At 45.5% G+C, this 16,107-nt stretch overlaps 1 protein-coding gene across 1 annotated transcript; it reads right to left on the bottom strand.

The window, feature by feature from the left end:
* Positions 1–7,235: 7,235 nt before the first annotated feature.
* flvcr1 (FLVCR choline and heme transporter 1) lies at positions 7,236–15,551 on the bottom strand. The gene is made up of 10 exons (XM_070987670.1): positions 14,495–15,551; positions 13,999–14,143; positions 13,477–13,617; positions 12,386–12,453; positions 11,087–11,190; positions 10,282–10,389; positions 9,427–9,532; positions 9,164–9,275; positions 8,937–9,004; positions 7,236–7,675 (listed from the first exon to the last, which is right to left on the bottom strand). The coding sequence occupies exons 1-10, from the start codon at positions 15,197–15,199 to the stop codon at positions 7,589–7,591; spliced, it is 1,644 nt and encodes a 547-aa protein (XP_070843771.1). The 5' UTR covers positions 15,200–15,551; the 3' UTR covers positions 7,236–7,588.
* Between the last annotated feature and the right edge of the window lie 556 nt (positions 15,552–16,107).

Below are 16,107 nucleotides of genomic sequence, written 5' to 3'. Positions count from 1 at the left end.
TGCAGCTGATGCTATCTTTTTATATATGCACATTTATGACTGTGCATAGTGCGAGTTCAATGCATACAGATAACACACACAATTAGAGGACTGTTAGCTTTTGTCAGTCCTTCTGCCCTTGAGACCGTCTGCATTGTGCTGCTGCATTGGCACTTGAAAACCATTTAAGATGCTTTAAAACATACATTGCTGCCTTCCTTTTCTTTTACACGGGCCATAAAAACTGCTCAAGCTCATCAAAGTTGCTGCTAAATCTGGCTATCTATTGCATGTCCAGCTAACACATGTAGCCGAGTGGGGAAATGTCATTATTGTCCTTTACCACCACTAGATGGCACTCTCCCATTCGGTGTACACATACAGTAGACTGTATATTTGGGGCACAGCTTCCCAGTGTTCAGTACTGCGCTGACATGTATGTAGCAATGCACGGTTACACCTTCAAAATAAAGCTTCCTGAGAACAATAATGATCATGTGGTTAACCTTGAGAAACAGTTAAATTCAGGAACAGATCATGGTTTCGCTTAAAATAACTACATTACTCAAGTACATTAGTTACTTATATTAAGTTATCTATGTTGCTCACTTACAAAAGAAATTAACCTCTATTTTTAGTTTCATGTGGGACATGAATCTCAATCCTTGGGGTGAAAATCTTGTGCTTGTTTGAACCAAACACCTTCCTCCACCTTCCTTCTCGCTCTTGATGCTAGGTCATTTGAGGCGTTGGGAGTGAGAACGGCTGTCTATAGACTAGTCTAGTGGACGACCCTTCACATTGAAAAATGATGCTAAAGAGGTACCTGGTGCCTTAACAAGTGATGCCAGGAGGTCACAAAAAAAGAGTTCATGAGTGAGAAAATAAATAGATAAATAAATAAATAAATAATCCATCCTTTTGAAGAATGAAAGTTTACATTTTGTAAAAACTTTGATACATTTAGACTACAAGTAAACAAAAGAAAATCTGAACCATTACCTCCAATTTGAAGCACAAAAATGCTGATTAATTCCAGTAAAACCATCGTCCGTTCTGTGGAAACCCTGAAGCCTTGTTTAGGCTCTTGATCTCTTGCACACAGCTAGAGGTGATGATGAAACTTCCGTTACATGGCTGAATTTCTGAGTAAAACTATTTATAAAACAGCAGCCATCATGTGTCAGACATATACAGAAAATGGTGGCGAGATCATTTCCGCAGCTGCCGTTTGTTCATACTCTGCACAGCGCTGAAATATGGCAACTCTCCATGAAATATGTGTTAAGCCAGGCACTAGAGACTGGACCCCGACGCAGGCACAGAGACAAAGGGTTGCTCAACAGGTAACAGAGTTTATTAATACAAAAAACACAAAAAGACTACGGAGTAAGCAGGCGGCAAAAAACTGAAAATAAAACAGAGAGGAAATGAAAACCCCGGACAAGAAGGGGTTCCACCTGCGACCGGCACGGAGACTGACTCTCTGACAGCACAATGAGGCAAACCAAGGTGCTGTAAAAAAGGGAAATGAGAGAGAAAAAACACTGTTAACAAAGTAACACCTATGAACGGCGAAAGACAAAGTCACGAGGAACGATCTCACAAAGAATGCAAAACAGATAGGTCTACCGAAACGTGCTGGAATTATCTGGCATTGGAGTAGTGGAAATGCCGGGTATTTATGGAGGAGTAGATGAATGAATGGGAGTCAGGTGTGCCTCATCAACTGCCAGAGAGCCAGGACCAGCCACGCCCCCTTGCCACACACATGCACTGCAGAAGGGGGAAAACAGAAAGAGGGAGGGGGAACAACAAAACAACAACCCAGAACCCAAAACACAACAGAACCTAACAATATGCTATCCTTGCTTGCATCAGTGCATTCTTGTTTCTCTTATAAATATACATTTGGGAAACACGTTTATTTCTGGCAGAGGATCGATTGAGAAGATTGATCCCAACTCACATGTAGGGTACAGTTAGCTTAGCTTGGCACAAAGAGTGGAGACAGGTGCAAACCAGCTAGCATGGCTATGCTAAATCCTACAAAATTCCATCTATCCCTTAAGTTCCCAGCAAATGTGGCACATTGCCTCCCATTAAACAGTAAATTCATGATTTTATATGTTAGTTTTTGTCATTAGCGAGTAGCCAGTGTAGGTTTTGATGGTACTGGAAGTCTACAAACAGGATGAGAGCCAGAGGGATTGAGGTGTAGAGCGTGGTGTAAAAATAAGCAGTATGGGAGAAAATGTTGGTGACCACAAACACGTACCAGAGAAACCCACAGTCTCACCAAGAGTTGGCAAAATACTGAACAAAGAGGGTTCAAACAGAGCAGATCACAGTCACAGAGTACCAGCCTGCCTCCCCTCACCTGCAAACTATCCTCATTACCTGGTTTTAGCCCACACCATTACCCACGTGAAGTGGCCCCCCCAGACACAAACCTCTTCAAAACACACATTTACCATTTAACCTTGACAAATATTACTCTGTACAAAATATAAAGAACTCTAATCTAATACAGGTTAACCCAAAACACATCATAAACTGAAGAAACAACAAACAAAAACTTAACAACTCCCCGCTACTCGCTCCCCCCTCTCTACCTTCCACCTTGGTACAACCTAACAAGGTGATTTGGAACTGCTGGAGGCCTGTGGCTGCTGCTCTCATGTGAGCACTCCATGAACACACACCGCCTGGAAGTCAACTTCAGAGAGAGGTTAGCAGTTTGCCAAAATAAATAAATAAATAAATAAGAATAAATAAAAAAAACTTCCTGTATTAGTAGTCAATTCTTTCTCACTTGACAACAATGTTCAATGTATTTTTCACCTCAGTGAGGGGGATGCTTTCCAGACCCCTCACAGCCAGATTTTATTACAGAGCCAAATGAGCTGTTTCCGTCTCTTTTGAGTTTTTACGCTAAGCTGAACAACTGGCTGTTGGCTGTAGCTTCATATTTAGGCTGCTGTATAGCCTATCTCAACTCACTTCTGTTGAAAATATTGTTGAATATTGTTATAAGAATATTGTTGCTTTGGTTTGTCAAAACGGTGAATTTTGTGGCAATATCCAAAAGATTGAAATTTTATCTGTTTTTATTGAGTGGTTAAAAATTTCTCTCTCCTCATGGAGGAGGATGTAATCCTTCAACTGCCTCTGAAACTCTGGAACTGGAGATACACAGATTTCTCATAATATTTCTATGTATAAATTCATGTTTTGCATTGCAACAGGAATGCACTGGAGAGATGGAGTAAAATGCTTTTATTGTTGTGAATTTACTCAAGAGAAATGTACAGACTCATGTCATCATGTGTTTCCAGCATTCAGCAGAGAACGATGTTCAACATGAGGATTGTTTGACTTATTGATTTACAATCCAACAGCAGCTTCACAGATAAATATGAAACATTTACATATTTAAATAGTGGGATCCATTTTTAGACTAATATACGTACCTTCAACTGCGGGTTTGACTCAGTATACATTCAGGATTGAAAGGTTATTTTATGTTTTTCTTCTGGTCTGTAAGTCCCATTAAAAGATCAAAAGTGAAAGTATTTTGTGTGTACCCAAAGCCTGAAATCGTATTCCTACGAGCCATAGAGCTCTGCTGTCACCCAAAAACTACTAAAAGACAATCCCACATACATATTTGTGACCTGTTTTTCGACTTTTTGACTTACAGTCATGAGTGAAAACATGAGCAACCTTGCATTTTTTCTAATAACACACAGACTATGTATCATATGGTATCAACATATGTATTTCTTTCATTTGCTATGGAAAAAAAAAAAGCATAAATCTGTAAAAATACTGGACCATAACTTATTCATCCAACACTGGGCTGGACAGTATTACTGGCACCTTTCTGGAAGCTGCAAGAAATAATTGGATTTCAAGCAAACAATTCACCACAAACTCACCTGTGATGAGTTACAGGTGCCTGCAATCCAGTCATCACTCATTCAGCCAGTTTGAACAGAACAATGTGTGCCACACTGAGCGTAGATTAAAGACAGAAAGCTGAGAACCGCTCAAGAAGGTGAACGTGCTGTGACTGTACGACCTGAACACCTGGCTGAGTGCCACAAACAGGGAAGGTAAGTCAGGAAGTATTCAGAGAGACGCCACAGTGGCAGCTGTGCGGTGTTGAAGATGTTGGTTTGACCTCCGCCATCATGTTCTTACGTGTCAGAAAACAGTTTAACTGTGAACTAAAAGTTGTTCCTGATATGACAACAGCAGAGATGATTTAAAACATCAGTTATCTCAGCATCAGTCAGAGTACCAAGAACATGATGTCACTTCCTGATTTCACACCTAAATTCTAATCGAAAGAAAAGGTGAAAACAAGATGGAGACAAAGTATGAAATAAGAAAAATATGGCTCAACAAACATGAGATGGAAGACAAACTTTTATAAATGCAAATTTAAAAAAACTGTCAGTCCAGGAACATGTTTTTAATCCTTTCATAGTTTCACTCTGCTGTTTCCTAAGAATCTACTCACAGTGATTAATAAATAGCCTAACTGACAAGACAAATAAATTATGACCATATGACAAGATTTTAGTGCTCTACAAAAGTTCCTGTTAGAAAAATTAGACAGAAATATAAAAAAAATAGAACTGAATAAATATTTTCAACCAGAGAAGCAAAACAGAAGATTTAACAGTGGTTTGTAGAAACATGGAAAAACAAAATCTCAACAGCTGTCACTTCAGACGCTTGGTGAAAAAAAGCCTTGAATATATTTTTACCACAGAAAATCTTTACAGGGTTTATCTTTTAGAGACATTTCACTTAAAACTAAAAAAAAAAAAAACTGCTGTTCTGTTGCATGAAAGTCAAATAACCAACTGGAAACCATCCAGAGAAGCTAAAGCAAAACAGCTAAACACACGTTAGCATCTCTTCTGAAACAGGAAAAGTTGGCGGCTTCACACTTAAGCAAAAAAAAAAGTACTTTGAGTTAGAGCGAAAGCTACAAAAAAGTCAAACTTCTATACAACAGAAAACGAACGAATGCATCTGAAGATAAACCTCCATCTTTTTCTGTCCCAGAAACAATTAAACACGTTTGTGCTTCTCCTCTCTGCTCGCCTTGTGCTGCTGCAGAAACCCACAAGATGGCGCTGTGCCTCTGCCCAACAGCAGCTCGAGCTGGCCCGCATGCAGAGTCTCATGACGGACAGGAGTGAACGTCAAAGGTGCGTGGAGTCATGCATTAGAGTAGAAAACTTGTGCGTGAGTTTGCTTTTGTGCACTGAACTCAGAACATGTTCACATTCTGTTTGGTCCGCTGTGGTTTGTGGAGGAAAACGCTGCAGCACAGTTCTGCTCCGCCTGCAGCCTCGTGTTGAATACAGCACATATTCTATCTCTCTGTTGTCTCTCTGATGTCTCATCTTCTTGAACCCTTTACCTCCACTCCTTTTGTCTCTTTGTGGTGGAGACTTCAGGGAAGCAAAAGATGGAAGAAGCTCAGGGACGCACCTCTGGAACCTAACTGATCACTTGTCATGAATGGAGTGACTGACTTTACCAGCTCAGTCACAGTTTAAATTCACAGACATCAGGAAATAAAAAGCACATTCACATGTAAACATCGCTCGAGAAAAGAAGCTGCAGATAAGAAGCTGTGAGGATCTTACAGTGTCAGTTTATGGACTTTTGTAACTGTCCAGACGTCCTTGGACTTACAGTACAGTCATATGATTCGTGACAGCATCCGCCTGTTATTATGCAGTCTAAAACAAAGCCTGCACAATTATTTTAATTAAAAAAACATGAATCGTTATCTGAAGTTCCTCTTTGAAAACTGGCGTGACCAAAGAGGGAATCAAATGAAGCAACATTAACACACACACAAGTCACAAGCAGGGCTGTCACGATAACCGACGACAGACCGACCACCACGAACGGCACACGTTAACACGCCTTCGGCAGAGCTGAACAATGTGCACAAAAATCAGTTTATTTGGCAGATATCAGGATTGTGATGAGTGACCGTCTCAGTGGGAATAGTTCCAAACACGCATGTTTCTCTCCGTCTGGAAAATGTGATTGTAGGCCGGGGCATCTCTGCAGCACTAATGCTATGTCACGACACTTTTAGCTCCTGCCGTGTGGATATTCAAGGATAATTTGATTAATTGCTCAGCAGTAGAGTGCACGCAAATAAAAGGAGAAGAGCGGCTCAGCTGAGGAGACTCAACAGAGCAGAAGTGCTGTCTAAAACTTCAGTGTCCTACGATCGGATCAGGAGAAAGTCACAAAGCCTCAGCCTACGTTTACGCTGAGGGAAAACGCACATGTTTTCATGCGGTTTGGCCTCTCGTTTACACGCAAACAGAGTTTTTTTCACAGAAACGATCATTTTTAAAAGCTCCGGCCAAAGTGAAGATTTCTGAAATCGCCGGTTATGTGTTGGTGTGTAAACTGGGTTAAACAGCGTTTTAGGTTCCGAAACGTCACAACATGCGACTGAATACATGCGAGCGACCTTGTTTACACTCGCGCCCATAGGTTTGGCATAGTTATGACGCACTCGATGGCGTGTTTATCCGGGTTCATGTAAACGACAACATTTTTGAAAACGATGTTGTGTGCACGATGTTATTTTTGAAAACGGAGGGGCCAAAATATCCATTTCCCAAAATACCCTGCTACGTGTACACGTAGGCTCAGCCTCACTCCTTCTGGAAGCAGCGGCAGCAGAAATCAGCAGAAATCACAGGCTGCTCTGCTAATTATCCCAATTCAGCTCAGCTGCAGTACGCTCGGGAGGCAGGAGGAGGCAGGTGAGCAGTACGAGCAGGCACTAAGATGAAATATTGAACTAAGATTGAACATGATCCTGCTGCACCCCGGGCGAAGTAATCTGCAAAAACAAACAAAAGTACAGCCGACCGCGCTGTTGAGTCACGCTAAGCCAACAAAATTCCTTCGGGGTGGCAGCGCCGGTCTGGAGCATGAAAGCATAATTCAAGTAAACTCAGGAAACGTTGGCTGTGTGCAGCGGCAGCACCTGAAGCCTCTGAAAGCTTCACCTGCTGCTGTGATCTGTCACATCAGTACTTTGTTTCAACGACAACGAACCTCGCTGATCTAAGAACTGGAAGCTTGTTTCTCAAACAGTAACCAAAGCAGGACGCCGTGCTTCGCCTGCAGTGCCAATAAAGTGCAGCCGAGTGTCTTCTGCTGTCGTTGGTTGCTTTTTCTTTTTCTTTTTTTTTATCATTCCAGGATAAAACCCAAAGTTCTGTCAGTTGGAGGTAAAGCTTCATCTATGCAAGTGTTTGGGAGCATGAGGGACCTGGGGGGGCTGTGAAGGAGTCACACAGCTTTGAAGGAGCTGCTCCTCCTCTTTCTGGCCACCCGCCAGCTTGAATCCACTGTAGACTGTGGCTGTGCTTCATTAGACTTGGCTCACGTCCAGAAATTCCAGTTTTCCAATTATCAAGGAGATTATGCTTGGCAATGAAAATCAAGTGCACCTTTAGCTACTTCACGTAGACGGCGGTGCCAACGTGCTTCCCAGGGCGGCAGGGGCGCCTCATCTGTCCTACCATCCAGTGACCTCACGGGCTCACAGTGAGGTTTCACGGGAGAAGCTGATCGACGGTTCCAGCTTGCCGCTGTTGGCTCTCTTTTCTGAAGGAAAGTCAGCAGGAAGCTAGGAGAAAGAAATTCAGATGACGATCAGCAAAACAAGTCTGGCTGAAATGGAGCTAAAAAAGGAGTGAATATGACTGATCATATTTCAGCGTTCAGTTGGTTTTCACGGCACAAAAGCAGCCAAAACATAATCTATTGGTAGCTGAAAGTTACTTCACATGATTATCGCATTTTTTAAATTATTCTGAAGACAAATGAATCAAATCTGATGATAGTTGTTGCAGCCTCATGAGGCTTTCAGTCCATTCATCTGTGTGTCTTTCTTTATGCCACCACCAGATGGCGCCAAATGCAAAAAAAACTGAAATTTATTTTTATTCTAAGAGGCTTCATTTCTATGAGCGTAAACATGGCCAATATCAGATTCCTCGTGAACTGGTTCCGGTCCTGAACTGACCTGCATGAGCAAAAGAACAACAACACGTCATACGACATCACACGGCGTGAACACGGAGACCACTCACGTCACTTTTCATCTATAAGTTGAGGACAGTGAGGCGAGAGAGTGACGTGAAAGTCGCAAAGATCAGGCTGTCATGAAATAAACAGACGTGAGCAGGAGAGAAGATTTGATTTGCGGCCTGCAGGAAGCCTTACAGGGGCCAAAGCTTAAGCTGGAAACCTCTGGGCTGAGGATGAGGAGGAAGGAGAGGAAGGGCTGGATAATTTACCTTCTCTGAAGGGCACTTCAGCACCGACTCAGCGGGACGATGGGAACGTGGAAAAAAGACTCAAGTGTCCACACAAGCAGATTTAATGGCCTGGCTGGTCAGAGGGCTGATTTGCTGGGCGCCTTCAGAAATCATTAGAGATAATCAGCTGGTGGCGAGGTTACGTTCAAGAAGAGAAGACACTTTACAGCTTCGTCTGTTCACAGGGCCGTTTGTATTCCAGAGCAGAACCGCAGAGGACACTTAATGTCCAAAGTGACAAGGCCTCTGTTCAGGGAGCGCAGAGACAGGTTCAGGAATCTGTCTCGTCATAATGTCACACTGTGGGATGCCAGTTTGAGGACAAGTACTGCACAAAGAGACGCTCAGACCGAACGCTGTCCTCTCTGAGAGGCTCTCCACAGCGCTGGCAGACGTCCATCTTCCGTGAAAGAGTCAGAAATACACAAAGACACTACAAAAATACTGACTCATCTGCAGCTATAGTTATGCAAAGCAGCCACAGATCGACTGTAAACCTGTGTGTGTGTGTGTGTGTGTGTGTGTGTGTGTGTGTGTGTGTGTGTGTGTGTGTCCTCGTGCACTCACTGCTTGCAGGTGGTCGCCGTCTGCTCTCATGTTGATGTTGTGTCTTTTCAGTTCTGACTTAATTAAGGCTGAAACACAAACAGGGAAAGGTTACATTTCTACACACACACACACACACACAGACTCACACACACACACAGACTCACACACACACACACACACACACACACACACACACACACACACACACACACACACACACACACCCACACACACACACAGCCTACCAGTGAGCAGTATTCCCAGGAAGATCCAGGCGCAGAGGAAGACATTTCCAATCAGTGGACTGTAGTCTGTGGTCAGTTTGCCCTGAATCAGAGTGAAAATGATCCCAAATATCTGCACACACACGCGGGCGTACACACACACACACACACACACACAGGTTTACAGTCGATCTGTGGCTGCTTTGCACACACACTACTGTTACAAATCAGCGCTGAATGTGAACGCAGTTCCTTCAGGACACCTCAGGGGAGCGCTGTGATACCTGTGCGAAAGCATTGAGGAGCCCTGACGAGGTCCCCTCAGACTCCGGGTAGGTGATCTCCACTCCGAACTCAAAGCCCAGAGGAAGGTAACCCGTCATGAAGAACCTGAGAAACGGACATATTGGAGTCATTTTGGAAACGTGAATTTGCATTATACACAAACATCGACGCGCCGCCTGCTTCACGCCTGCAGCAGGTATGTTTAAACCTACAACAGAGAGAGGCCGAGCTCACGCCCTGTCTGGACGACCTGCTTTGACAGCAGCGTTAAGACGGTTTGACTAACAGTTGCCGAACTGAACTTCACTCTTTTGCTTCTCTTTTACATTTAGATTTGCATGTTTTTTAACTTTTAACACAAAAATAAAATACAGATTTTAAGAGACGCAGGCGCCAGAGAGCTCGGCAATGCTCTAAGGAATATTTCACTGAAGTTCGTCACTCATTCGGTCTAAATTTTACATATAATTGCTCTTTAAAAAGAGACTGTGAAGGTCAGTGCTGTCAATGGAAGGAGGGAGCTGTGTGGACTGAGCAGCCGTGTCTCTATGAGCCCTCTGATATAACTGGACGCCCCTCCTCCGCCCTGCACCCACCGGCTCGGTGTTTAACATGCACACATGAACCCGCTGTGCTGCCTCAGGCCTGCATTACATTTCATTCTGTCAGATGTGGCAGTACATGAGCTTGGCAAGGTGCCCTGTTTTACTTTGACGAATACAGACCTGCGTTTGGAACATCAGTCCAAACTTTCACATAGATTCAAACACAGATAATAGGACATACATCACACGAGACATATCTGTAGCAAACACTGTAAATGTGATGCTGTGCTTAGTTTAGTGATTCAGTACCCCAGAACTCCAGCGGTGAAGAAGACCAGGTAGATGTCGAGGTCCAGAGTGAAGGTGAAGACCAGCATGCCCAGGAACGACAGGATGTACACGATGAGCGTCGTCATCCTGTGAAACGGGCACCGATGATTGGCTGTTCCAGTCAGCGATGTAATCACTGCCTGCACATCATGCTGTGACTCCCTCATGTGAAACTATGGAGGCACATTAAGCCACAGCAGTGCTTGCAGGGCTACAACCTGATCTGGCCCAGCCTGACTGGTTTGGGTGGGGTCAGGATTCATGCTCCCTTATCTTGTTTGTCTCAGGTTTCATTTCACTGCATCTTCCCTCCCGGCTGGAGCATTTGTTTTGTTGTGCGACACTTGAAGCAGCTCCAACATTACATTATAACATAATGCCGTTCCAGAAGTATGCGGACACACCTGCCGGGCTCCGCTTTTTGAGGTTTGGGACTCTTGGTTCCAGTGAAGGAACAGCTTTGGACAATACCTTCCTCCAACAGTTTGACTTCAACCCCGTCGGACACAAACACTGACTGAGCCAGACCTTTATGGTCCAACATCAGCAGCCTCCAGCCGAGAATGCAACCTTAACGTGTCCACATACTTCTGGCCATGTCATAACTGAGCCTGATTTTAGGACCTTTTCCAACACTGTTAACAGAAGGATGTATAACCAAAACATGTAATGATATTACTACATCCTGTAATGTTGTATTACTGCACATTATCCTTTAATAACCTGACTATTTGTAAAGTGGGGAAAGTGTGCGTGTGTGTGTGTGTGTGCGTGCGTGGCCTACTTGTATGTCTTTGTGTGGTCCAGCCACAGGCCGCAGAGGATGGAGCCGACCATCCCAGCAACAACCAGAGTCAAACCAATCCTCCCAGCGTTCAGCTCCTGGTTCTGAGGGGAGCAGAGGAGGTCGTGGATGTTGACGTGGAAACGAACAGCTGACTGGAAAAGCTTTTACACTCCTTTAAACTCGTCGACTCACAGGCGGCCTATAGGCCAGTCACATGTCCTGTGTATGAGTGAGGGGGGGTTTAAAGTAGTGGGTCAGAGCTGTTAAGTCATCTGACAGTTCAGCTGGGGGGGGGGGGGGGGGGTTATAAGTTCATGTGAGGGTGAACATCTCTGTGGGTGACAGGGTGAGTGTGTAAAGCTGAGACTAAACTCTGTGTGTGTGTGTGTGTGCGTGTGTGTGTGTGTGTGTGAGAGAGAGAGAGAGAGAATAAGAATGAGGTGCTTTAGTGTGAACAAATCAGTCTTTCTCCTGGTGTGTGTGTGCACGCGCACCGACAGTGTTATGGTGGGCAGCAGGCATGCGTGAAAGCAGCTAATGAACTCAGACAATAAGCTCATGTCTCATCAAAGCCATCAGACGTTTCTTTGTTCTCCTCTCTCTCTCCGCTCCTCTTCCTCTCGTCCTTCCTCTCATTCCAGTTTCCCTCCACCTCTTTTTTACGGGCATTTTAACCACGAGATCAATGGTGCACAAATGTTTTAAGCGTGTCTGAGGTGGACGCGCTGATCGTGATCAGCAGTCAGTGACAGACTGTTCCACGATGAAGCTGTTTGACCTGCTCTGCTCTCAGCAAATTCAAACAGAAAGGAACATCCATTAAGAAACATATTGTTCGTTTTCTGTTTTGTGTGAATGAAACAAAAAAAACTAAAGGAAAAAAGCTAAATCAGCATGTGCACAGTTAGTATGCTACATGATAGCATTTAGCTTGTAGCGTGCATGCTAACATGTTAACATATGAACAGTAAGCAGCCTGTTAGTGTACACTTAGCTTAGCGTTTAGCATGTTAGCATGCTGATATTAGCTTTGCAGCCTGCTATGTTACATTAATCTCTGCAGCCTCACCTGATATCGGTTATCAGTTCTTAAAACTTAATACACAAGTGGAAAAATCAGGCTGTTGGTGGCGCTAGAGGGCAAGTCAGGCGACCGCCAGAGTGTTTGGGATTCACCCTCTGCAGACCAAGAATATCTGGAGCAAATTTCATTTTTAAAGTGTGTCCTCCCTTAAATCCCAGCTGAAACAGACAGAAGTGAGCCAGAAAGATCAGCAGCTTGTTTGAGTTTTTTACCTCGTAGCAGTCCATGATCATCTGGTTGAGCAGCGTGGAGACGGAGTAGAAGGAGCCCGTCATTATACCTGCAGACACAAACAAAGAGGCAGCGGAGGGTGCGCTTAGTCTCACTTTCAGCCGTCCTCTGTCCACTCAGCGTAGAGTCCACTTTATCTACGACGAATCCAGCAAGACAGAAATGATGTTTCTAAAGGCCGTTGTTTTCGGTCAGTGACATGCATTTGTTGGCAAACGTCGAGCTCTGCCAGCCTCACTGCACGTCTAGCTGTCTTGACTTGCTCTGAGTGAGTGTGCATCTCTGATTGGCTGTTGCCGAGTTGCAGAGTCATCACGCGTGCAGGTGAAATGTGCGCGTCATTAAACGAGGCCTCATCCTCTGCTGCCGAGCGCGGACGAAAACAAAGGTGTCGGGCTGAGGAAGAGGAAGAGGAGAGGCGGTGGATCATTTACACGCGGTGTGTGCGTGTTGTGGCGTCACACACATGGAGGAGTCATGTGGAAACAACGTGTGTCATGAGATGGTCACGCTGGAAACACGAGAGTGCAGGCGAGCACCTACAGCCTCAAAGCGGCCTTCATGATGTCTCAGCGTCTGGACTGTGTGAGGACTTCAATTCTGCTTTGACACCAGTGAATATCAAGTATACTTAAATACACTTAAAAGTATATCAGCGCTAATGTGTGTACAGTGGCAGCTGCAGTATTAATTAACGTAGTGGTAGTTGTACGAATGGAAACACTACAAATACTGAAAGATGTAGTGGTATAGTTGAGGTAATATTTGTTGTAGTGGTAGCAGCAGATGCAGTAGTATTAATTCCGTAGTAGAGGTAGTAGTAGCAGCAGTAGTAGTGATAGTAGTATTTGTGGTAAATGTATTGTAATCGTGCTTGACGTGTTTAAATGCAGGATAAGAAGGACAGACTGTGTCCTTCGCTGTGTCCACGCACACGTGCAGTACAGACATCTGTGACATCAGATTTATGATGTCATAAAGATGAAGACTGACCTGAGCTCACTGGCTGCTGACCCTTGACCTCTCAGTCCACTCACTGAACGTTACTCTGACTTCATGGTTTGTCACTTACCGTAGCTGATGAGCAGCAGGACGAAGGCCTTATTCTTTAGCAGGTTGAGGATGGACTGTTTGTAGGAGTAATCTTCAGGGGGGGAGTCTGGTAGGACGGCCTGGGCTTGACTGGGAGGGAGGGGGGGCCGGTCCTTTATGACTGTCGGGGACAAGTCAAGCATGTCAGCTCACCCATTTGTCAGAATGAGAGACAAATACATGATGATGTTCCCTCATGTGGAATAAAAACTGCAAATATCACAACATAAAACAACCAATCAATGTCCCCGCTGCGGAGGGTTTCTGGGAAATTTCACCCTTCTGAGGACAAGTGGTCCTCAGAGGACCTGAATCAGATCTGTGCCTGTGGACACCCCACACAACTTTCAGGAGACCCGAGAATCTGGAACTGGAACAGATGGCGAGTGGCACATGCAGTGTGTGTGTGTGTGTGTGTGTGTGTGTGTGTGTGTGTGTGTGTGTGTGTGTGTGTGTGTGTGTGTGTGTGTGTGTGTGCGCGTGTGTGTGCGCGTGTGTGTACCTATAACAGTGAGGACGAAGAGGCCTGTGGAGATGGCGGCCGTGCCGTAGAACATGATGCTGATGTTGTGACCCGTCAGTTCAGGCCTGTCGGGCGTGTTGGGAACCAAAACTGGAGGCAACAGGAAGCCGATGGCTGTTCCCAACTGAGGACAAGGGACACGGAGACACACGGAGACACATAGAGACACACGGAGACAGACAGAGAAATATGGTTTACAAACACTACTGTTGTTGTTAGAACACTGTTTATCCTATTAGACATTGAGTATACTGCAGGCCTGGTGTGCGTCTTTGGAGACAGTGCTCTGTCCTGTAGTCTGTCCTGTCATCATTTATCCTCATTTATTCTTAATTTCATGTATAAATTCTATTATACGGCTCCATCTCTCCTCTGTTCTCTTCACTATCTGTCCCACACAGTCTCTAACCTAAAAAACACGCTGTAAACTACAGCCTTTCAATAATCTGTGGCACGCGCACACGCGCACACTGACCTGGTTGCCGAGCACGGCCGTGGCGCACGCGGTTGAAACCTCGCGCGGTCCGAACCACACCGAGGCCAGGCGGGACGGCAGGCCGAGGATGAACACCTGCGCCACGGAGCAGACGACCTGCGCGGTGAGGGTGACTCCGAACAGCTCGGGGCTCACGCTGGTGCACTTGAGCCAGGCGCCGGCGCAGTTGAGGCCGGCACCCAGCAGGGCCGTGAGCCGCAGACCCTTCCGGTCCAGCAGCCAGGTGGCGGGGAAGATGAGCGGCACGTAGGCGACCATGTAGACGATGGAGAGCCAGTTCACCTCCTCGTTGCTCACTCCGTAGTACTGGGTGAACACGTTGGTGATGATGCTGTACTGGATCCACTGGAAGGCGTTCACCAAAGAGTACAGGCTGAACACGGTCAGCACGGCGAACCGGCGCCAGTACAGCCTCGTCTCCAGCTTCTTCTCCTTCGCCTCTCCTCCTCCTCCTCCGTTGGGAAGCATCGCTTCTCTTTCATCCGCCGGCACCTCCTTCTCCTGCTCCAGCGCCCGGTCGGTGTCCGTCTCCGCAGCCCCGCGCGTCGGCGCCGCACCGTACGTCGCACCCGCGCATCGCTCGGCGGCTCCCTGCGGCTCGAGGGTCTTCCTGTCCACCGTGATGTCGTCAGGTGCGCCAGTATCCGCGCGCAGATGCTCCTGCACGAGCTCGCCAGCGACCATGATGCCTGTTTGACAGTTCTTCTTCTTGTTCCCCGCCGCGGGGTGGAGAGGTGACAGCTAGGGGCGAGTCAGGAAGCGAGGAAGCGCACAACAAAGCGGTTTCCTCATTCGCTTACTTGTGGATGCCGCTCCGATACTTTAAAGAACACGAATGACTGCGGTGTGAACCAGAATAAGACACAAAATATTAAAATAATCTACTTTAACGCGCTCTGCTCATCTTAAACCCGGTGTCTTCTGTCCTCCGTCTCCTTTCCGGCTTGTCTCCAGCAGCGTGCCGCTCGTCCGTCAGCCTGGTGCGTCTCTCGCTCGCTTTCTCTTTGTCGTTGCCTCTCTGGGTCCCTCTATCTTTTGTTCAGTCGACGCTGACACGAGGCCTTCCGATGCTGAGGAGCCAATAGAAGAGCAGCTCCAGCTCGTAGTATCCTGTCCTCCTGCCTGGATGTTCGGTGACCATGTGGAAGCTTGATGCAACAGCTCGTAAAGTGAAATATGAGCTTTGGTAGCATCTTTATAACCCATCACATGTTATAAGAGGTAATGATTCATCTTAATCACTAAACTGCCTTCTGTTTAGTTAATGTTAGAATAGAGCTACTATCTCTCACTTCTAAATTATTTGTATTTTCATTTTAAAGCTTAAGTAGCAATATTTTACACTACGCTATTGTTGAATATCGGTTTACTAAAGCTTTTTTTTTTTTTGCTATTTTAGGCCTCCATAAATGTCCAAGCACATAGACTTCATCTCAGTTTAAGCTCATAACACTCATCACTTGAAGACATGATGAGCTAGATGTGAATAAATCAAATAAACAATGAAAAAAATCAATGAGAATTACTGAATGTAGAAATAAACCCATGCGTTTCCTATCAGGTCAGTTTCAGGCCTGTATGCTGCTGCTTCG

Source organism: Chaetodon trifascialis, chromosome 19 (genome assembly GCF_039877785.1).
Source record: "Chaetodon trifascialis isolate fChaTrf1 chromosome 19, fChaTrf1.hap1, whole genome shotgun sequence".
NCBI classification, from domain to species: domain Eukaryota; kingdom Metazoa; phylum Chordata; class Actinopteri; order Chaetodontiformes; family Chaetodontidae; genus Chaetodon; species Chaetodon trifascialis.
The sequence above is the reverse complement of the archived record's forward strand: the minus strand, read 5'-3'. Positions and strand labels throughout refer to the sequence as shown.

Excerpts from the sequence above, each read along its gene's own strand:
- flvcr1 (XM_070987670.1), bottom strand. The coding sequence starts at position 15,199 with ATGGTCGCTGGCGAGCTCGTGCAGGAGCATCTGCGCGCGGATACTGGC. Across the intron at positions 11,191-12,385 it reads TGATCATGGACTGCTACGAG|AACCAGGAGCTGAACGCTGG; the intron begins GTAAAAAACTCA and ends TGCTCCCCTCAG. Across the intron at positions 9,533-10,281 it reads TTCACCGCTGGAGTTCTGGG|GTTCTTCATGACGGGTTACC; the intron begins GTACTGAATCAC and ends TCCGTTTCTCAG.